Here is a 24,022-nt window from a genome sequence, read left to right as displayed (position 1 = left end):
TTAATTTTTTTTATAAAAAATCAATCTTATCAAATAGAATTAAAATTTATCTAATTTAAATTAAACTATCATTCATATATATTTCCATTACCTCTTTTTGGACACACATTCGAATAAGAAAGAGGAATCAAAGTCATAAATAGACAAAAAAATAACGATAAAACCTTAAACACTACTGCCTTGTCACGTTTATTTGAATATGAAATGAGTTATCTGTAAGGGCTATTCATTTTGTAGAGTTTGGAAGGAAGAGGAAAAAGAACAACGGCGAAGAAGGCATGGCCTTAACGACCGCTAATCTCTCCCCTTATCCAAAGCTTGCTTTCAGCAACAACAATGGAATCTTTACTTCTCAATCTTTTCCCACTTCCTTTTTACCATCAAAATCCTTCTTTGGGACTTCTTCTTCTTTCTCAGCGGGATCCCTCAGTTTCTCCATCAATCATCATAGCTCCTCTCCGCCGCACATCGACGGTTCACGATGGTCTTCTACTGTCTTCCGATGCTTTTCCCTGAAATCAGAACTCTCCGTTTCTGCCGATGGCCATGTCAGTAACGGTGCTTCCGGTATTAGCACTGATCTTAAGAACCCTTTCCCCCATTAATTTATCTATTTTTATTAGGTATCGGTAAATTTGTCTATTTTTTAAGGATATCATTTCCCCTTTTCTCCATTTTCTGTAATGTTACTGGTTTTTTTTCATCTTTTTTGTTTTTTTTATTACAAGGCCAAGGAAAAATGGGAATTTCATTTTGGCCCCTCTACTTCACTGCATCTACTTGTCTGACTAAAAAAAATTGAGTCCAGTTGAGCCTTTTATTGATTTTCCCTAAATTTGAAGGGGTTATTTAAATCGAGTCCTCTAAGAGAACAACAATCTGATTTTAACTTTTAAAAGAAGCCTTTAAATATTAAAATGACACATTTAAATTTAATTGAAATGTTATTGATTGAACTTTAATTTTTAAATCTGATGCCATTAAAAGTAGGTGTATTTCAAAAAGTTACATGGACTGGGAGTGTAATTAAAACTAATTTCAAGTAATATTATTACTCCTGGATAAGCCTTCCGTGAATCATCAAACCCATAGGACTAATGGTAAAGCAGATGATTTTGACTTGAGTAGAAATGTCATTTATACTGTGCAGCGGAGAGAGTGGTGGTTCTAGTTATTGGTGGAGGGGGAAGAGAACATGCCCTGTGCTATGCGTTGCAGCGGTCGCCATCATGCGATGCCGTGTTTTGTGCACCAGGCAATGCCGGGATTTCGGCCTCAGGCGATGCAACTGGTATTCCCGACCTCGACATCTCCGATAGTTCAGCTGTGATTTCATTTTGCCGCAAATGGAGTGTCGTTTTGGTTGTTGTTGGACCGGAGGCTCCCCTTGTTTCAGGTCTTGCTAATGATTTGGTGATGGCTGGAATCCCTACTTTTGGCCCTTCAGCAGAGGCTGCTGCTTTGGAAGGTTCTAAGAACTTCATGAAGACTATATGTGATAAATATGGGATTCCTACAGCTAAGGTTTTATCTCGAATTCAATGCAAACATTTGTTATTACATTATCAGACATGTTTTCTGTTGTATTAATGCTTTTTAAAAATGTTTGGTTTAATATCAAACATTTTCAGATGCATCAGCTGCAAAGCAATACATTAAAGAGCAAGGAGCACCTATTGTTATCAAAGCAGATGGACTGGCTGCCGGAAAAGGAGTTACCGTTGCTATGACATTGGAGGAGGCATACGAAGCTGTTGATTCGATGCTTGTAGAGGGTGTTTTTGGTTCTGCAGGCTGTCGGGTCATTGTCGAGGAATTTCTCGAAGGAGAAGAAGCGTCGTTCTTTGCCCTTGTGGATGGAGAGAATGCCATACCACTCGAGTCTGCACAAGACCATAAACGGGTTGGAGATGGTGACACAGGTCCTAATACTGGTGGAATGGGGGCATACTCCCCTGCACCAGTCTTAACTAAGAAGTTCAATCTGTGGTCATGGAATCTATTATTCTCCCTACAGTTAAGGGCATGACAATGGAAGGATGCAAATTTTTCGGGGTTTTATTCGCTGGACTAATGATCGAGAAGAAGTCGGGCTTACCAAAACTAATCGAGTACAATGTCCGGTTTGGAGACCCGGAATGTCAGGTCAGTTATAGGCTGGTTTATTTGCCATCTCTTAAAGCTCCAATAACACAATAGATTCTTAAATTGCATTTGTTCTGTTATGCTCTGCAACAGGTCCTGATGGTTCGTTTAGAGTCTGATCTTGCAAAAGTTCTGCTAGCAGCTTGTAGAGGAGAGCTAAAAGGGGTGTCACTGGACTGGTCCCCCGGGTCGGCTATGGTGGTAGTGATGGCAAGCAAGGGTTACCCTGGCTCCTATGAGAAAGGGACCGTGATTCGGAACCTTGAGGAAGCAGAACATGTTGCTCCTTCTGTCAAGATATTCCATGCTGGAACTGCACTTGATTCCGATGGCAATTTCATTGCTACCGGTGGCCGCGTTCTTGGGATTACTGCTGAAGGCAAAGATCTTGAAGAAGCAAGGGATAAAGCTTACCGAGCAGTTGAAGAAATCAACTGGCCAGGAGGATTCTACCGGAAGGACATCGGATGGAGAGCACTGCCTCAAAAGCAAATTGCTAGAAGTGCTTAGAATAACATTAAAATCCCTACTTTTGACTGGACATCTTACAATAATTGGCTCTAACAGCAATTGATAAATGAAATAACCTATATGAACGACATGTCGAATTAAATTTCCGAAGAATGCCATATAGAAAGTTCTACAGTACCTGATAATCCTCTGCCCAGATTCTGTCTACGTTACCTAATTCAACTCAATAAAAAGGGGAATGGGACAATGATAGGATAGTAAAAACAACAGAGAGAATATGGGAATTCATTCTTTCAACTGTCATTTCTTTAGATATATGTACATAATTTCTTCACAAATCTATAAATCTTGTTTACCACTTCAACTTGGCAATTTATATGAACCAAGTTTGCAAGAAGAGAAAACGAAAACTCACACCAGATATGTATAAAGGAAATAAAAAACCTTCCACTGCTGATGATCAGTATGCTAGAAGGAAAAAAATTATGTACCTATCTTTCAGTTCTTCAGTCTGATGATCAGGATGCTACTTGATTGATTTCACTGCTTTATTCCGGCAAATGGTTCCTCTGACCGGGACTATCTGGCTTATCAAGCCTTGCACTTCTAGAAGGGCTAACTTTCTTAGAAGATCCTCCACTTGCATAAGCCAAACAGTCGTCGCAGCAGCAAGGACATGCTTGGTATCCATTCACCATGTTCTGTCTGCCTACCGGATAGACCCGGTTTACTGGTACATGACCATGCCCCATAGCACCTCTCACAAAGTCGTGTGGCCCTGGGGGCTTTTCAGCCCGAAAATCTGGGGATGTTCTTGGAGATGGAACACTGTAGGGTTGTAGTTGCTGGTGGTTTTGGTGATAATGATAGTGTGCCTGGTAAACTTGGTGATTGCTATGGTTGTTACTTGGCAGATGGAGGGTGTTGAGGTTGTAAATGTTGGGAGAACTCTGGACTTTAGACATGGGGGGTTTATTATGTTGGTTTCCATTTGAAACTGATGGCTCCATGAGGAAAGAGCTATTATCCGGAGAAGCTGCTTTAGGGGAAGTGCTAGCAGAGGGGCTGAAGTTGGAGCGGTTTGGGTTAACAGGGGTGAGCCTTCCACTAGTATCAGTTGAACTTGGACGAACTATGCCATTGATGGCTTCTATATACTGCTGCTCAATGGCGTAGTGATCAACAGGGTTCATTTGGTTCTCGACTACGATTGGGTTGGAAGGGAACAAGAAAGCACGAAGTTTTGGAGTTCCTTCACTTTCCAAACGACGATACTCATCAACCATGTGTTCGACATCCTCGTCGGATTTTACAGTTAACAAGGCATCAAGTTCATCAGGGATAATGGGGAATTTCAGAACCATGTCCCCTTCAACCATACTGTTCACCTTCTTCATCAATTCTGTCACATACATGTAAAATGTCACTTTTAAAAATAACGGCTTTATAAAGTTTTGCTGATTTCTTCAACTTTAAGATATTCACAGATTGCTATGATTTTTTTTCCTTCCAACACAAATATAGTTTTTGAAGAGAAAGGTTACTAAGATTTGAACTTTGGCCAAAACGAAAACATAAACCAAACAAGCAACTCTAAACACTATAACTATGGCATTGTTGACTACAGTTTAGAAATACAAGTGATCAATCCAAATTATGATAGCTAAAACACTGGAAAAATTATTAAACTGTCCAATTTTGAATTCTAAATCGATCTAAAGTTCATCCAAGTCGTAACTTGTTACCAAATAAAAACGTTTATAAAATATAGTAACAAAAAAAAGGATTTATAAAATAAATGATAAGGTGAAGCAAATATTGGCAAAACTATCAAAGACAAAAACAATGACCAAATTATCATTGGGAATGAATCGAAAACTTAACAAGGATGAAACGAGGGCAAACCTGAAAATTTGATATCCCCCGGGACCGCCACCATACGAGTCTCCCCACCAAAGTACTTGAGTTTACCGTCGCTTGGTCTGGGCAATATTTTCCCTCCGTAGCTGCAAAGAAACTTTACCCTACTCCTCGGCGATGAAGGGTTCATCGGCGATGACGGATTCATTGGCGATGAAGCCGGCCCTTCTTCGCAACCAACGGTTTCGCTCGCCGTCATTTGAGTCGCCTCGACAAGTGATTCAACTCGGGGACTTTTTGCTTCTCAATATCGAATCCTAACGCCAAATCTATGTGTTAGCGTTTTCCTCCCTGATCTGCGTTTTTCTAATTAAAATTAATTTGAAGAAAACAAATTAAAATATGATACAGCACTAAATTTAATAAAGAAATAAAAGATTAATAAATTAAAATAAAAAAATCACAAGCTTCTGTAACATGTTAAAGTTGTTCTGTTCCTGATTCTGTTTGAGGTCCGTATTCTTTCTATTCGTGGAGTGATTTGCTCTTTCTGTTATCTGCTCAAGTTTTCAACTCAGGCTTACTCGTGTTGTTAGTGTTTTCATGGTGCTGTGTAGAGCTACTGCTGTGTTTTTTCCCAGGTTTGCTGAGACAGGATGCTGCTGTCTTGCGCGCAGATCCTCTCCTGTTGCCGTTTTTTTTTATGCTTATTATCTAGTTCCCATCATTAGTATTGGGGTTGTCTGTGTTGAGTTTTATATGCTGGAATGGGGATTGTTGAATGAATGGTGTATGGATTGATTTATGTAAGAGTGGTATGGTTATTTGATATTTACCACCTCAAGGTACATTCTTTTTCCTCAATTTAAGATTAGAGAAGTTTTTTATTGAGGTTATTGAGGTGGTGTACTTTGTAATTCTTATAATACAAAATACCTTCTTTCAAAAAAATGATTCTGCGATTGGATAATCATATGATTTAAGTTGAAAAGAGAAAACAGAAATGTTCTGCAATTTCAATACAGAGAATAATCAAGAAAATAATATTGAATTAAACCATTATTTTTAATTAACTGACAATTAATGCATTCGATTCAATGTTATGAAAACTCATTGAATTAAAACTTACAAGATTCAGGTTCAGGCCGCTTCGATCGACCGATTCATTTAATTGAGCAATTGCCTCCTTCGAAATCTATTGAAACAAATTGCATCAAATTAATATATGTTGTTTGCAATCAAATTAATATGCATTTATATATTGAAGGAGAATATCATAGAGAATCTTCTTTGCATTTCCAGAAAAATAAAACAGTTTAAACAATCGTTGCTAAAATTAAAAGGAAATCAAAATTAGCAAATCTAAATAAAGAAGCTATAGACGTCAACAGAATTACTAGTTGTTTGGACGGCGAGAACTAAGTCCGAATTGTAGCAGAGCAAAAATGGAGAAAATCTGGGAATTATATGAAGAATGAAAAACAGAATTCTGTTCTTGTTTCTCTATGAATTTATAATGCGATACGTGCTTGTTGAAAATCGAACGAACGATAAATAGGTTGGCGATAAACCGAAAATAGTAAATAAAAAATGGAAATTATATCAAATATATACTCTTTTTTTGTTACAAAATATATACTCTTTAGTTTGCATAAGATTACACCTATTTTAAATATTTTATTATCAAATATACAAATACGAATTATATAAACATTAATTATTTAAATAAATTAAAATTCTAAAATGTTAGTGTTCATTAAAACAACTATAAAAATATTAGGTAAAATAATATAAATTAATCAAAATAATAAAGAATATTAAATAATTAAATTTGTTTCCTTCATAGGAATGTGCATCTCGTTATTTACATTTTTTTTCTTCATTTAATTCGATTATAAAAGATTATTTTTTTTGGCAGATGTTACGTAGAGTAAAGCATGTGTTATCTGACATATTTTTATCTTACGTGACATTATATATTAAAAAAGTATTATCATTTTCATAATTAATTACCTTTTGATTTTTTAATAATTAAAAATGATATTATTTAAATAACTTTGCCTTAATCTATATTAAGAAAAAATATATAAATCTTTTAACAGAGATGCATTTTAGTCTCTACTATTAATAGGGACAAACGTAATATTTTATGTTTGAGAGATAAATTTTTAAAATTTTAAAAATAAATAAATATATAAAATTTTAGAAATACAAGAAAATATTTCAATAAAAAATACATAAAAATATAAAGTATATTATAATTTTAAAATTTCAAGGATAACAACTGCTTTCGTCCTTCCCTCGATCCATCCTAACTATATTAGAAAAGAACAAATCAATCATTATTATCATTTTAGTGCATTACGAATTTTCCATCAGGTAAGTAACGTGTAATGTTGGGTGATAATTTTATTATTATTACGTGGTATGTTTGACGTAGACAGTTTGATGATGCGGGTTATTTTATCTTAACAAATGTTTTAATTTCAAATGGTTTAATATAAAAATAAGTGTTAAAATTATATTTAAAGTTAATTTTAAGTGATTAAAGATTTTTTATTAAAAATATGTAAATGTCGAATCGCAAATGCAATCTGGACAACGTTAGTCAAGGAGGACTTGTTGGCTGAATTTCTCACGATGGGCATCAAGGATTGGCTGCGATATAATATGGAGAATTCGAAGCAATTTGTAAGAGATGAGGAGGTTTGGGACGTTATGTTTGGAGCGATTTTCTGAAACTTATGGCGTCATCGGAACAAATTGGTATTCGATCCTGAAAATATCAAAAGAGGTTCGGACGTTCGGTATTGGAACAAAGTCGTCGACTAGTTGTTGAAGTGCGTCGAGCAACGACAGCAGCAAATGAACTTCGCTATTACACGGGGCAGCAAACAAGGCATGAAACTCGATGGATGCCACCTCCAGCAGGTTGACTTAAGCTCAATACTGATGGTGCTAACAATAGTGCGACTGGAACTGCTTCTTGCAGAGGGGTATTACGCAATGAAGAAGGTCGATGGCTGCTAGGTTTCTATAAATCAATAGGTACATGTACGGCTTTACAAGCGGAGCTGTGGAGAGTACCGGAAGAACTTATCGGAGGATGGAACTTTGGTGCATGAAGACTCAAGATAAAATAATCTGGAAGTAAAGCGTCTCATTCAAAGAAAGGATCATCTGAACATAGAGTTCACGCTACGACAGCATATTTGCGGCTTATGGCTGAGAGTTTGTGAGGTAAAAATATAACATGCGTTTAGAGAAGGGAATTGAATTGCATATGACATAACTAAATTTGCTAGACGAAGAGATGAGAGGTGTCACATATGTTGTCGCTGCTCGAAGACATAATCGATAGTCTTTATTTATAAAAAAAGAAAATTGAAAATTTTGGTTCAAAGGTTAAATAAATGTATTAAATTAAACTATTAATTCGTGGAAAGAGAAAATAAAATAAAATCTTCCATTTTATTAAGATGCCAACAAGGATTAAATTAAATTATTAAAATTTTGAAGGGATTAAAATTGTAACTCTCTCATTAACCAAAACGCCAGAAGTAATACTACGATTTAATTTTAATAATGCAATTCAACATAAAAATTTATTATTGGTACTTCAAATTTTATTTATTTTCATCTTTGCACTTTAATTATATTTTGTTTTTTAACAACAAGTGATAAAATTCAAATATTTCAAAAATTGTTTCATATTTGTTAGTAATTTTTCATCAAATTTTGTTGAATACTTTCTCATCTAAAAATCAATATATTCGAACGTGAAAAAGGGTAAATTTTAATAAACTATAGGAGGTTTCCAAATGATAAATATCTATTTTTTAGACTTAAGTCCAAAATAAAAAAGGGTATCCTATACTCAAGATTTACACCTACAAATAAAGACAATCGAAAGTCGATTCCACGAAAATGCTAGAAGTTTTGGACTTTATAAAAAAAAATAAATTTCTTTTTATGTGTCTAAAAAAATCCACGTGCCATTTGACGGCCTTGTCGTGTCCCTTTGATTCTTATTTGCATTTCATGTTTTTTAACGAATAAATATTTGTTTCAACCACTTAGTCTTAAACCACGTCTATAATGAGATCTAAATGTTTTCTTTTGAGACAGTAAATTAATAAACAAATACTCTTATGTTAAAAAATTGATTTTAGGTAATCATATTTTTTTAAAATAAAATATTAACAATAAAATAATAATTTTTGAATTTAATGATAAGAAAATTGACATTTAAGACAAGTTTAAATTTCGTTTATGAAAATAATATGTTAACCAAATGCGAAATTAGAAGGATCGGAAAGGCGATTAAGTGACTCACAGACACTAATAAAAATAATAATTTAAATTCTTTAAATTTTGAAATTAAGATAATAATAAAACTATATTTTTCTCTATATAAATGATAAAATTTATATTTTGATTTTTGAAATTTTATAAATTTTTTTTGACTCACGAAAAAAATTTCCGACATCACCCCTAACATTAAGAGAGCTTACCTTCTTCTTATTTTAAGAATCCGGTTTTATTTAACTCTATATATAATCAAGACCTAATTTAAATATCGAATAACGAAATCTTGAGAAGATATAAATAATTTTTACTTTATTATATAATACTCCAACATATGAAATTAATTAAGGCAATACTATTTAAAATAAAAAAGGGGGAAATGCAATAATTAAACGATATTTAAAAAAAAAAGAAAAAAGAAAAATTGCAAAGCAGATTCAATGGATATATATAAAAAAATTCGAGTAATTAAACGACACTACAGTCTGAATAATTTCTTCCATGCTTTAAAGATCTTGTCTTTTGTGTTCTTCTTCTTCTTCACAGATATTTTAGTTCCACTGATATCTTTCGGTACTTCATCTTCATCCAGGGGAGATGTTAAAGTCACATGCTGGTCATGGATCCTACAATAACTTTCCGATACCGAGAAAGATCTTCGCATCGAGAACGCTCTCTTCACGGCAGTCTGGAGCTGGAGCGCATAAGCCGAAGAAATCGAGCTGTTTCGTCTCAGTGTGGGATCGACAGACATCTTCACCCCATCACCACCGTTTTTGTTGCATTCGGCTCGATCGTCATCGACACCGCCGTCATCTTCTTGCTCCGATGAATATTGGGCGTCGGGGTTTGAGTTTTTGGTCGGTTTTGGGGTTGGGCTGGAACTGGGTTTTGGGGTTTCGGGCTCTGGGATTGGCAAAAGATCTGAGGGAGAAGAAGACTCCATGGGAATGGAACTTTCATTACCTGCAACTTCAACTTTGATTTTAGAAGAATATAAAAAAATATGTAATATAAAATTTTAATTAATTTTTTATTAAATTAAATAAATATTAATTCATTACAATATTAAAAATGTCAAAAATATATTTAAGTATATAAATACCTATAAAAAAATATTGTCTTCGAGTATTTCTTGATGTAAAATCATTGATAATAGTGTCAACATCAATATTTTCCAACATATTTTTCTCAATATATAACATAGCTAGCCCATTCAATTTTTCCTGTGACATTATTGACCTCAAGTAATTCTTCAATAATTTCAGCTTTGAAAAATTTCTTTCCACGGATGCTACCGTTACCAGCATTGTTAATAAAATTCGATAAACAATTGAAACATTAGGATAACAATCTCCAGCTTTAACAAACTCAAGAACTTCAAGCGCTGACATGAATACATTTGGCAAAGTCAATTGCAACACTTTATTTTAAAAAAAATCATTCGCATCAACATCCGACAAATTATTATGAAAAATAATAATCTTAAAATTATTACAACATTTTTTTAATAAGTCAATAAGAAATAAGTTTATAAAATTCGATAAACAATTGAAACATTAGGATAACAATCTACAGCTTTAACAAACTCAAGAACTTCAAGCGCTGACATGAATATATTTGGAAAAGTCAATTGCAACACTTTATTTTCAAAAAAAATTCATTCGCATCAACATCCGATAAATTATTATGAAAAAAATAATCTTAAAATTATTACAACATTTTTTTAATAAGTCAATAAGAAATAAGTTTATGGGCCCTGCTTTTAATTTAGTTTATTAATATTTATGGGCTCTGCTTTTAATTTAGTATATTAATATAATTTTTAACGTTATGATGAGAACAATAAATCAATAAGAAATAAACTTATGAGCCCTCTTATATTAATATAAGAAAATAAAATATTAATATTTATGAACTTTATTTTAAATTTAATCTATTAAAATATAATAAATTAATATAAATTTAAATTATAGATCCTTAGGGTGCCCCTCTTGCCCCTGTCCAGAGCCGCCCTGGATAGGAGATAGTAGAGCACAGCATTGGTTACAAATATACATAGATAGAGAGAAGATGAAGTGAACGTGGGATCAAATAATGGACCTTTTTACCTTATTATCATAATTTAAAAAATTCATTTTTAATTAACATTTATATTTTTTTTATTAATTCTCTTATTATCAACCTTTCTTCACACAGAGAGCAAGAGTATCTAATTATCGGTGTCTTTTTATTATTTTTTAGTATGAACAAAATAAATTATTTATTACATCCAAAATAATAAAATTCGTAATTTTCATTTGAAACATCATAAATAAATCAAATCGATGAAAAAGCAGTTATGAGCCTAATGGACAAGAGTATGAGCCACAACGTTAGCTTCTCTACAGATAAATGCAACATTAAAGTTCGGATGTGTATCCAGTTCAAATCCTAATCTTATAAACATCATAAATATTTCATCAATTATTTAACAATTCGACTTTTTTCTTTTTATCTAAAATCTCCTATATTTGATAGTTACATTATGCCTTGATTATATCAAGAGTTAAATCATATAAGATTCTTAAACGAAATAATTCTTTTAATTAATTTTTTCTTTTTATAAAATTTAAAATTTATTTAAAAAATATCAAATTTAATACCACACATCCTCCACTCAACACGTGTAGATAATTATCTAAACAAATCAATGATTATGATAATGTGTCGCATCCCTATGAATTATTGGATAATATAAACAGAAAATTATTTTATTTTTTGGGGGTAAAGTATACAAATGGTACCTGACTTTTAGGTATTATTTCGTTGAGTCTTCTGCCTATTAAAAATTATAAAATGACAACTCTACTATTTATACATTTCAAACTCATCATTTTTCTTTAAAAAATTGATAATCATATGAAATAGATGTTAACATACTGAATGAGATATGATAAAATTATATTTTAATGATGTCTATTGGCACAATCATTACTTTCAAACATTGAATTGATGACATAATATTTCAAGCATTAGCTTGACGGTATAATGTAAATGAAGAGTCGATCTAGAAAATACAACTCAAATGATTTTGAGATCATATTTTATCATACCATAGTCAATAGATTAACGTCTAGCTCATATAACCACCAATGTTTAAATGGAAAAAGACTAGTTTGGAACATATGAATAGTTGAATGATCATTTTTTAACTTTTAATAGTCGGAGAACTTAATAAAATAACATCTTATAACCGTAAGATCATTTTATAACTTTTAAAAGTCAAATGACTCAAATAAAATTATATCTTATACTCGCGAGACTATTTGGATACTTTATCCTTAAATTTTTTTGTTAGATAAATATGTTGACTAAACTCTGGATCGTTGAGTTAATGCAGCAGATCCTCCAAGCTATCAGTCATTTTGGTCAATAAGTCTTCATCACGGCCACGTGATTCCCTTCTTCGTCGACTCGACTAGTTTGTGTTTTGTAATTTAGTCTTTTTAGTTTCTTTGTTTTGATTAAACATATTTTAAATTAGAACTAATCAATGTAATAATATTATAAATTATATTTAAATTTAAATAAAATTTTAAATAAATATGTTTATTTCGATTTAAATTTCTTTTTAAAAAGTTTGAATAATAAACTGTACTCATAAATTTGTTTAGTTCAATTTCTTTTAGTTCGATTCCATCAAACACTCACCCTAAGTTTAAACTGGGAATCTTCCTATTCGACATATTTTTATTAATAACATTCAGATTTGGCCGAGTGACTAGAAAAAACGAATTTAAAAAAATTATTATTGTGATTGTAACTTTTTAAAGTTTAACGGTTTAAAAAAGGGTAAACTACACAGTCAATTAATGGTTGACTAAATGAACACATGTTGTTGACGTGATAAGTCTTATGTGTCTTATTTCATTAAGAGATTTATCACATCAACCCTGTGGACACATAGGAATTGCTACATCAGCAACAAACATTGACCATTAGTCAACTAACGGTTTCTATTCAATCGAATGTCATTTTAACCCAAAATAAAACATTGGGGCTAAAATGCTTTAAAAAAGGAATATAAACCAAAGTGATATTTAATCAAATATTAGGAGTGAATTTTGACATTATACCTTTATTTTTTTATAGCAAACGGAATACACATCTCATCCCTATTGCTCTCATAGGTAAACCAGGAATTGAAGAGCTGGAACAATTTTTGGAATTTCACTTGCCAAGGGAGTGGGCACCGGTTTTCAGAGAGTTTCTCCGTGGTCAACAACACAAGCAAACGAGCAATTTATTTTTACAGTTCAACTTATTGGGTCCCAAGATGTATGTTAACACCATTCCAGTATGTGGTTTACCACTAAAAATTCTCTGCTCTTTTATCAGCTTGCACCTGTTTGTTTCATTATAATGCAAATGCATGTTGTTTGGGGAAAAAATTCCCTTGAAGCTGACCTTTCTGCTGTTGGTTTCTCTGGTGTGTTATGAAAAATGTGTTCAGGAGTCGAATGTTCTATGATCTCATCAGGATAGTAATTTATGAAACCAATAGAAGACATTTTCACATCACACCGGTCCCTTTGTGGAATTTCATAATCATTAGGTGATCATTTTCCTGTTTCTTTTGCTACAAGAAAGTCTCTTTGTGGGAGGTGATTTCATTCAAATCCTTGGTATTAGAGTGGGGAATTTCTATCAAATGCAATCATTTTGTACCTGTTGAAAATAAAAACTTACCATTATTAGAAATTCCATGACAGGTTGATGAAGGTTTGAGACCAGTTACAGGTGTTGGGCTCATTGTGGAGGGTAAACGATGCAATCGGTTAACTGTCTGCATGGAACACCTTTCTTCTCTACCCAAATCCTTTCAACTTGTCAATGAACCCGATGGTGCATTACCTGATCAAGAGTCCTATGATAAAAGATACTTGGATGGAATAACCTCTCTGTAGTTTGTACAGCTCCTGTGGAATCTGACAAAGGGTAATTCCATAGTAACTGCAGCTCAGCTACTGCTAGAGAAATATGGATCCAAAAGCCTTCTCCTTTTACGACTTAGTTTCTGTACTGTTTCCGGAACCTCTCGCGTAAGGGCGTCAGCGTGGGAGAAAGATGGTGTTGATATATTTTATTTTAAATAAGGAAATTATGTTCATATCACAGTGGTGTTGATGGATTTTATTTTGAATAAGGAAGTTAGGTAATATTGAGGGTGTAAATTGTAAAAGAGAAAAATGATTTTTAAAAAGAAGAATTAAAGCTATATGTATTCTATAATAGTTTAGGAATGTTTAATTCAGTTTTGTTAAAAAATAACTTAAAATGAAAAAAAAATTAAAGAAATAAAAAAAATAGTGATTATAAAGTTGTTCGAAAGACTTTCAATTATTTAAGAATGAACGCTCAAACATCCCATAAACAATATGCTTAAATCCAATACCTTTAGAGAAAACAATCCTTTGACATCAATGGATCATACTCTTACATATGCAATACCCGATCCGGTTTAATCTATTAATAAATTGGTAACTAATGGTTATACTAAAAATAAAATACTAAAAAATAATTCAAATTTAAAAATATTATTATTTCTCAAGATAAGTACGAGAATTAATTGTGACATATCTCCAAATTTAATTCCCAAGATTCCAAAACACACTATAAAAATCCGACAATCTCATACTGCAACATACGTTATCACACTATGGCTGACCTCAAACTGATCATTGCGTTCCCAATTCTGGCTTCAATCTCCTTGTTGTATCCATCGGCAATCGCAGCCATCAACGAAGACATGGTGTTCATTAATTACCACATCCACATAGTGAACGACCTGCCTAACGATATGCCGCCTGGTGTTCCGCCGTTAAAAATCCACTGCAAGTCTGGCGATAGGGATATCGGAGAGATGCCGATGTTCCCGCACGATGACTACCAATTTGATACGAAAGTGGACTGGTTCGCGACGACGCTTTTCTTTTGCAGTGTGGACTGGCTGGAAGGGAAGCAGCAGTCTTTCGATGCATTCGTTGCCAGGAGAGACGAGCACCGGTGCCGGAAGTACCATAACTCGTGCTTGTGGTCGGTGAGAGAAGATGGGATTTATTTCAGCGACGATAATTTGAACTGGTTTAATACGTATCCATGGTAGATCCATTGAAACGGTTGATTTTGCATTGTGAAGGGATAATTACGTTGCTATATATCAAAATCTCTCTTTAGAATAATCGAAATTATTAACCCTTTTCTATTTGATCATGAAATTATTTTTTATAAACTTTTTTCTAATTTTATATTCATTTATTTTAATCGTCGACTATTAAAAAGTTAACGTGTAATATTTTATTTTTTATATAATTTTCTCTATCTATATATTATTTTTAATAATTTTATTTAACTAATGAGATAATGATATTACAATTATTTTGCAGAGAGATATTAAGATATAATTACACTCTTTAAAAATCAAATTCTTATATAATTTAAATATTTTATTATATTTTTATTGATAATCTAATTTTATATTTTTTTAATTTTTATAATTTTATAGTTATAATTTTTAATATAATTTAATATATTTTAAAAAAACCTTACTCTAATATAAAATTATACGTTTATTTTTAATTATATAACCAAATAAAATCAAATCAAGTAGAATCATGCATTAAATATAAAACATTACAAAATGCATGAAAAGATAGAAAGCAAGTGGCGTGATTAATGATCAATTAAGGCAATAATTAAAGGATTAAGGTAAAATAAATATAGAAATAAAAAACTAAAAGACGTGTGAAAATGGAACCCAAGGCCATGCATTGAAAGCCATACCTTTGATTATCCCCTCCTTTTTTTCTATACTATTTCTCAATCAAAACTCAACAAAGTCTGACTCCCTCACAACTCACATGTCAACACAAAGGAATTTCTTTATTTTTCAGTCAAACCTGTTTTTGCTACTCCCTCAACTCAGCAACTCTCCACCTTTCTTAGGGTTTCTCTCTCTTTCAATTTGTTTGATTTTTCATTTGTTATTTTCATTTACATTTCTTTATCTTTCTCTCCGTTCAAGTTTTGTTCTTGGAATTTCCCGACCTGGAAATCCTGCAGTTTCAAAACACCTCGAAATCGAGCGAAGGGCTTGACGGGGACGGCTTCAATTTGCGTCGGGTTTTTTTCGAGCTTTAAAATCAGCTCAAAAACCCCCACCGAAGATTCCAACTTTAATTCGTGAGCTAACCTTTTTTAAGTAAAATTGTTTGAGTCTATTTTTAGTTTTATGATCAAATTGTGAAAATCGGCTCAATTTTCTTCTTAAATTGAGCTGAGTTGGTTTTAGTTGTGATTATTACTGGAAAAAGAGTATGAAAATTGCTTTTGTTTAATGTCTTTGAATATTTGAGCTCTTTATGATCTTCTGATCTGTTCCCTGTTAGTAATATTACTTAAAAGGAAAATTTTGTATGATAGATTTTGTTCTGTTTTTACACGTTGAGCTATTTTGTATGATTTGGATTAGTTTATTTATGTAAATGATTAAAATAGTATTGCTTTTGCTTTTCTTGGAGTGTACTATGTTTGGCTTGAATAATTGAATCACGTGTGAATTTGGTTCCAGTTTTGGTGAAAAAGAGTGATGCACTGAGCAATGGCACTTAAGATGCCAGCTCCAAAGGCGGCTGAGATTGCCATAGGGATAGGGTCCATTGGATGTGGTTATGATATTGGAACGGATCTTCGGCTGAAGTACTGTAAAGGGAATAATTCGAAAGATTCGTGTCTTTTTGAGATTGATGAAGATGGGGGCCATGAGATTGTTTTTCCAGGTGGAATTTCAATACCCAATGTGTCCAAGTCAATAAAATGTGATAAAGGGGAGCGCACACGATTTAGGTCTGATATTCTCTCTTTCCAACAGGTAATAGTCTACTCTTTGTTCAATGCTATTCATATCCGTATTAATAGTTAAATTGTTGCGGCATGAGTCAAATCCTGTGAAAGATATATGAGTCTTTTATTTTCTCCAGATGTCATAGCAATTCAACCAAGAAATATCTTTGACTGGAAAAATACCTTCAGGCCTCTTCAATTCCATGTTTGAATTCTCTGATTGTTGGTAAAAAGATGCTGCTAATACCAAGACGCTTGTTTATGATGGGGTGTTCATCACCCTTTACACAGTCTCACTGGAGAAATCTCAGATGGTGCTACGAGATAATGTCAGGAAAGCAGTCCCATCTACATTGGAACCTGAAGCATTGACAAGGTTGAAATTTGATGCAAATTTGATCATTGAATTCTGGCGAAGTGTTTTTCACATTGGTCATGTTAGCTAACACTTGTCCTATCAAAAAAAAATGTTAGCTAACACTTTTGTAGATGCTATGAAAATATTAAATCATCTATTGGATGGTATTATATGAGGAACTTCCAGAACACTTTAGTTAATTGTAATGCTTTTGACTTAGTTTGCTATAATAAAGCTGCTTTTCTATTTAAAAAAGGACCTTTTCATGTGGGAGGCTTTTTCTTCCTTATTCAATGAATTGGGCTTCAGCCAATGCATATTTCACGCACTGTCTCTTCGAGTTTTGTCATCATTCAACTTTTTAATTACTTTTATTCTGGTTCAACATACTCATTCTTAATAAAAACGTTAAGACTGCTTTTGTGTTGATGGCTATGAATTTTCTGATGCCCACTGCCTGCTTAATTTGATGTTATTTACTTGCTGCTTTATAGTATTTGAGGTTGATATATAATTTGGACGGCATCTCAGGTTTATTGAAACTTATGGCACCCATATAATTGTTGGTGAAAAGATGGGAGGGAAGGATGTTATTTGCATAAAACAGCAGCATTCCTCCACTCTTCAAACTGCTGATATCCAGAAAAGACTGAAGGATGTGGCTGATAAGAGGTTTTTAGATGTCAGTGAACATTATAGCATGGTGTCTGAGCAAGGCTTTTCGAATGACAAGGTTCGCTACGGAACTGTGGTGATAAATCTTCTAATCTGAAGCTGTATATATACATAAATCGTGCTCCTTGTTTGGATGGAATGAAATCAATATTTATAGTTCAATATTCTTTTACAACTGGGGCACAATCTCCATGATTGACCTGGCAAGCAGGGTGTTATCATGGAAGTGTTGCATATTGATGCCAAAATTTGTTTTTGAGAAGCACTGTTTAGAAAGGAGAGTTTTCTCACTCTCTCTAAACATAGTAACACTACATCCTGGTTTCACACTAAATATTGTATGATTGCTAATGAAGAACCGGTTAAATAGTTGCCAGAGAATACTAAATGTCTGTTACTGTTTTATTGGTTTTAATTTATCTTTCATTCATCCTTATAAGTGAGCTATTGGCATAATTTGTGTTTCTTCCCCCCTGAGGCATCTAATCGATTTTTTTCTTTTTCAGTTTGAAATCAGGGAACAGCGATTAAGGTTTGCTAATAAGAGTCCATCAAGTTCATATGCACATAAAGAGGTCAGTTTCCTTTCATATGGTGTTGTTTGCTTAATAGTTAAAGCTCCTTGATAAAGGTTTATATTTCTTTCCCGATATCAATGTTGTCAATAATTACCTCAAAATTGCAGGATATTATAACTATTTACAAAAGGGGAGGTGGAAGTGGTAATAGAAACCTTTCTCATAATGACTGGTTACATACGGTTCAGTTAGAGCCTGATGTAATCTCAATGCCCTTTATCCCTATTACTTCTCTGTTGAATGGTTCTATCAAAAAAAAAAAAACTTCTCTGTTGAATGGAGTTCCGGGCTGTGGTTTTTGAGCCATGCCATAAATCTATATTTGCGATGTAAGCAAGACCTACGATTCTCCATCTACCTAATGCATTTTTTTTTATTTTCTTCTACTGCTTGCTTCAAATTATTGCATCTGTTTTTTTCCTTCCTAAACACGAAATGCCTTTATTATTTTCTGTAAGAACTATGCCTCATATTTTTGCTCCTTTAAAAAGTCTTTCTAATTTGTTTAATATAGTGTGTCGTAAGTTCACTAACCATCTTATTATTGTGCAATTCTGAGGCAATCAAACATGAATTATGATCTTATTTTGATTAAACCATTAGTTAAATGATGGTAAGTTGTTGGTATGTACCAAACTACATCAATAGGAGTTGGTCCTTGATCACTTTTGTTATCTTGAAATCCTTAACTAGCAGTGTTTAACTAAGAGCACTGGCGGAACATTGGGGGGGGGGGGCAGGGGGAGCCTTGGCCCCCGCCAATTTTTTTTAATTATTAATTAATATTAAAAATTTATATATTTTTGAAAATTAAATAAAGAAAAATTTACCAGGCCCCCTTCAATTAAAAAAATTGCATTTATGGAAAATAAAAAATATTTTAACTCCCGCTATAATAAATTCCTAGTTCGAGAGAGAGTTGGAACAGAATAATTGGTTGGTATTTCTGGCTTTACATAATCCGTGTCATGACGACAATTTGTTATTGGATCTTGTTTACAGTCAACTTCGCTTACTTCTGCAAATGTTAACTTCTTTTTTACAGCAAATGTATGCATGTTTCATCCATAAGCTATTGCTGTTACAGATAAACCACCAATTGGAGAGCTCCGCCAGTTTTTTGGAATTTCAGCTTCCGAAACAACGGGCACCAGTTTTCAGTGAGCTTCCTCTTGGTCCACAATGAAAGCAACATAGCACTGCATCTTTGCAATTCAGCTTCATGGGGCCCAAGCTTTCTGCGAACACTACTCCGGTAAAGAATTTTGTAGATTTAAAATCTTCTGGCTTTTTTTAGGTAGATGGAGCGTTTGGCAGTGTAGATTTTGTCCATACGTGTTGAGTAGTTTTTATTAGCCCTTCAGCTAGATAAACTTCAGAACGTGTTGATATGCTGGTGTTAGATTTATAGATGATCGCTAGGGTCTCTTCAGAACATGTTGATATCCATATCCATGTGTTGAGTAGTTTTTTTTATTAAGATTTCGTCTTTCTTAGATCTCCAAAGGAGAGCATAATTCAACTGTCGCATGGGCATGGCGGAAGTTTGAAACTGATTTTAGCTATTGGGTCGTTGAGCTGAAACCATTAGTGGAAAGTCTTTGTTAATATCAAAAAGAAAGGAACTATACCTAATTTTTAGTTATATATTTTCATGACAGTTTGATGTGGGTAAGAGGCCTGTGACCGGCCTTCGACTGTATCTAGAAGGTAAAAGGAGCAACCACTTGGCCATCCACTTGCAGCACCTTTCCTCCCTTCCAAAAATCTTCCAACTTGTAGATGATTCGAAAGGGAATTTCTGCCAAGAGTCTCATGATCGTAAATAGTATGAGAAAGTTTATTGGAAAAACTATTCTCATGCATGCACAGCTCCCATCGAGTCTGATGAGGATCTTTCAATTGTAACTGGAGCCCAATTGCAGGTTGAGAATCACGGTTTTAAAAATATCCTCTTCTTACGACTACTCTTTGCAACCGTCTCGGGAGCTATTTTTGTTAAGCAGCCAGAATGGGAGGGATCACACGGGTCGGTAGCCAAGTCTGGACTCATATCCACATTAATCAGTCATCACTTTACACAAGTTCAGAAGCCACCTCCAAGCCCAGCTGATGTGAATATAAACTCCGCTGTTTACCCTGGAGGTCCTCCCGTGCCCATTCAAGCTACCAAGCTTTTGAAATATGTTGATACAACCGAGATTACACGAGGGCCACAAGAAATTCCTGGATATTGGGTTGTTTCCGGGGCAAGATTAATTGTCAAGAAAGGAGAGATCTCTCTCCTGGTAAAGTCTTTATTGACTGCACTATTACCTGATGAAGATGGCATCGATGAGCAATAGACGATTTTCCCTTCCACGTAACACTTTGTATTCTTTGCCCGCCATGGAAGCAAACAGTAATAGGAAAAAGTTACTGAATATGAGAGAATCCAAAAATATATAGGAAATGGGGAGTGGAAACATAAGAATAGTCAGATTTACAGTGATAAAACTTCATGGGGATGGGTGAATGGAAGAGTGGTTAAAGAGCTTAGGTGTGTTGGGGATTCCATTACTTGCAATTTTTATCTTGTAATGTAATTTTATTTTTTTACTTTCTTTCTAATATAAATTATTCAAGTTTGTGATTTGCAGGGGATTGTCTTCTTTGGGTAAAACCAGCTTCAAGATTATAAATATTTCATTGGATAATAGTATTAGGATACAAGAAGGTTGATTGTTGATAAATATAATAAAGAACATCGCGGATATACAAAATTATGTTCATGGGGAGGCCAGTAGATGCCTTCCCTTGGGCAAGGGAGGGGAGCAAGTTGAGCAATGTAAGTAGGGTTCTGCTCTCCTGGCATCACCACCAACAAATCAGTCGCATATGATGCCGATACCTGCCATCACGACGAGTACATCAAATACACATCATCTTTCCATAATCATTGCTGAGGGCCAAAGGGTTATAAGCTTAGTGATCGAAGAGTCGAAAACCGAAATCCGTGATCATTATCTGGTTAAATTTTCTTTGTTTACGAAGTAATGGTGCCAAAAGAGAAAGAACAGCAGAATGTGCAGGCTACATTAACTTAACAGCCTGATGAGATAGAAGCTTACTCTTTGCGGATTCACGAGTTTTCCGACTGCTCCAGATCCTAGAGCTGCATCTTCATCCGGTGAAGAAAAAGCAGGATTTTGCTGAAAGGGGTGTTCAAAGATGGCCATGATAACAAACATTGATATCAAGATGGCGGTAGCAACAAAGCCAAAAGAAACGGCATTCATGGATGTCCCCAAGTTTCTCAACGGCGGTTCCTTTTCGACTACAGGTTGAGACGGACTCGAATCTGAACTTGGGTATATGTTCCATGGCATTGATCTTCCAGTTCCAAACTCATCCATAGTTGTTTCAGAAAGGCAGTGATCGTTCTTGTAGAAACAGATACAACAACAATAACAAAACTCTATTCCCATATGCAATGGGGTAAGGGGGAGGTAGGTTAGTAGGCTGTCCCCAACACCAGGTTGAGAGCAGCTTCCGTGGAAGACCTCCGGCAATTCAGAAAATTAAAAATACATATTAAATACAATGCATGTATAAATAAATAAATGAATATATAGTTAAACAGTCTTCATATGCAGTCATTCATAGTATTCTTAAATAAATCACAGCACAACTGTCGCAGATTCAGGCATAGTTGCAGGTTATTCCTCTAAGAAAAATGAACCTCCTCATTCATGAGTTGTCATAGTCTCTTGTAAAAGATTGACAAAAGGAAATCATCAAAATCCAGGAACATTTATCCACATTTCAAGGGCAAGATGTCTCCAAATGGTGAACATAGAAAATGCATTCAATACGAGGAACAATAATCACATCTTGAAGTGATCAAGTCAGTAATACACAATTCAGAGAAATTCGCAAGTAAAATTAACAAGAAAGGATGTTTGTGAATGAAATGCTCAAAGAAATTTTTACAGGAAAAAAATGCTATAGATATAAACATTAGCAGGAGGTACAACATAGTGAAATCGTTTTCAGACATTGTAGACCCATCACATAGTCGAATATGGACACTGATAAAATAGTCATTTTCGGGTGATTTTGATCATTCTGCTTGAGAAGAAGATAAGAAAGTGGCACTTTCAGGCTGCCATAGCCCTTAAATACTGTCGATGTCGATGTTGATATCACAATCAGGATCTCTAAATCATAGATGTATGATGAAAAACTGAAGAAAATAACACTGACCCAAAGCTTGCAAAGCATCATTACAAGTGAAAATAAGCTCACATCAGTACTTACCAAGAGAGGAAAATCAGCAGACCTTTGATCCTATGGCACTAAGACTGCCCTGGAAAAAACGAGACAGGCACCATTTCTCAAGGGCTAAGAGCAGCTAGCTTTTATATACAGAATTGAAAAATGTAAAGACAAAGTTATATGATAATTCCCGGCAGTGTGCACTTTGCTTGTGATCTTCTGTGAATGAGAATGATGACGAGAAATCCTGATGACTTGATTAATACTATACACTTGTTTGAAGAAGCAAAAACCCTAACGAAATCAAAAGCCATGGGCCTTGCTGTCTGGAGACCAGAAACCAAACATAAATCTCTTGGTTTTCTTTTTAAAGTTTGTCACCTTTTAGTTACTGGATTTACTAAATTAAATCCAATTCCACATGAATTTGAAATCCAATACAAATATAATTTTTAACTGCATTCAAGTAAGAATTTCAAAGATTATGAATTTTTCACTTGAGAAGATGATTGTAACCATCATTAAGAATTAATGAAATTTTACTTATGACAAAATCTTCCATTATATCATCATCCCAACATAAAGTATTCAGGTGTAATCATGAGAAAGATGACCAAATCTAACATAATCTCCGACTAAACCAAATAAAAAATGAAAAATATGAAACATACACAATTGCAGTATTATCTTTAAGAAAAGTTGGGTATTTGATTCAAAGCAAACACGAGAACAACAACAGGATAGAAAAGCACATGAAAAAGAACACAATAAGAATTGACTTGAAAGTTCAGGAAGAAAAAGAGGTGATTGAGAGTGAGTGAGAGAGAGAGAGAGACCTTACAGCTATGCATATGCAGTGCCATAAATGTAATGATTCAAGAGAAGAATGAAGAACATGAACTGTGGCTTAAAGCAAAGAGCTTGAGAAAACAAAACAAAGGGTGTGATTGATTCAAACCAGTAAGTATTAAAAAGCAAACCTGGTGAGGTAACTGTGCAGAGAAACCCCATCACTTTTGTGAGAAACACTAAAGCTACTTCTACATTGAAGAAATGATTAGAGGTGAGGACCCTTGAAAAAGAAATAGCTTCTTCTACCTCTTTGTCAAACAAGATAATCAAAATGTCTTTGAAAGCCTATCTAAGATCTTATCCAATAATATCATAAAGTTTTTTAATTTAAATCAACTCATAATTTTGCCTAGTATTATACTTCATGGACAATGACATCCTCAACTGAAAAAAACAAAGATTAACAGCAACAACACTTAATTTACACTGAGGTTTCATTCTTCAACTACCACTCACCTGAGGAGGAGAGGCTTGTAGGGTGCAAATATTTATTTATATATATACACACACACTACAAAATTAAAACAATAGCAACAAGATTTAATCACATTTGTAAGTAAATTTAAAATTATAAAGATATTTTTAAATTTAAAAATTTAAAGATAATAATTAAAAATATAAAAAAAACATATAG

At 33.7% G+C, this 24,022-nt stretch overlaps 4 protein-coding genes and 2 pseudogenes across 4 annotated transcripts; 4 read left to right on the top strand and 2 right to left on the bottom strand.

The window, feature by feature from the left end:
* The first annotated feature begins 208 nt into the window (after positions 1-208).
* Positions 209-2,760, top strand: LOC120134041 (annotated as a pseudogene).
* Positions 2,761-3,086: 326 nt separating this feature from the next.
* Positions 3,087-5,914, bottom strand: LOC120134432. Its single transcript, XM_039150868.1, has 4 exons — positions 5,874-5,914; positions 4,696-4,832; positions 4,522-4,659; positions 3,087-4,018 (listed from the first exon to the last, which is right to left on the bottom strand). Exons 2-4 carry the CDS (start codon positions 4,733-4,735, stop codon positions 3,165-3,167), a joined length of 1,032 nt encoding a protein of 343 aa, XP_039006799.1. The 5' UTR covers positions 4,736-4,832; positions 5,874-5,914; the 3' UTR covers positions 3,087-3,164.
* An 8,571-nt stretch (positions 5,915-14,485) lies between these two features.
* On the top strand, positions 14,486-14,932 carry LOC120134264 (S-protein homolog 20-like). The gene has a single exon (XM_039150725.1). The coding sequence runs from the start codon at positions 14,486-14,488 to the stop codon at positions 14,930-14,932; it is 447 nt and encodes a 148-aa protein (XP_039006656.1).
* A 1,135-nt stretch (positions 14,933-16,067) lies between these two features.
* Positions 16,068-16,946, top strand: LOC120134133 (MACPF domain-containing protein At4g24290-like). The gene is made up of 3 exons (XM_039150605.1): positions 16,068-16,140; positions 16,397-16,696; positions 16,806-16,946. The coding sequence occupies exons 2-3, from the start codon at positions 16,427-16,429 to the stop codon at positions 16,812-16,814; spliced, it is 279 nt and encodes a 92-aa protein (XP_039006536.1). The 5' UTR covers positions 16,068-16,140; positions 16,397-16,426; the 3' UTR covers positions 16,815-16,946.
* A 2,381-nt stretch (positions 16,947-19,327) lies between these two features.
* LOC120134263 lies at positions 19,328-20,874 on the top strand (annotated as a pseudogene).
* Positions 20,875-20,946: 72 nt separating this feature from the next.
* LOC120134045 lies at positions 20,947-23,488 on the bottom strand. Its single transcript, XM_039150524.1, has 4 exons — positions 23,378-23,488; positions 21,924-22,027; positions 21,390-21,717; positions 20,947-21,169 (listed from the first exon to the last, which is right to left on the bottom strand). The coding sequence occupies exons 3-4, from the start codon at positions 21,672-21,674 to the stop codon at positions 20,981-20,983; spliced, it is 474 nt and encodes a 157-aa protein (XP_039006455.1). The 5' UTR covers positions 21,675-21,717; positions 21,924-22,027; positions 23,378-23,488; the 3' UTR covers positions 20,947-20,980.
* Positions 23,489-24,022: the final 534 nt, after the last annotated feature.

Source organism: Hibiscus syriacus, unplaced genomic scaffold, assembly GCF_006381635.1.
Source record: "Hibiscus syriacus cultivar Baekdansim isolate YM2019G1 unplaced genomic scaffold, ASM638163v2 tig00110597_pilon, whole genome shotgun sequence".
In the NCBI taxonomy this organism is placed as follows: Eukaryota; Viridiplantae; Streptophyta; class Magnoliopsida; order Malvales; family Malvaceae; genus Hibiscus; species Hibiscus syriacus.
Note: the sequence above shows the minus strand (reverse complement) of the source record. Positions and strands in the feature narration are given on the sequence as shown.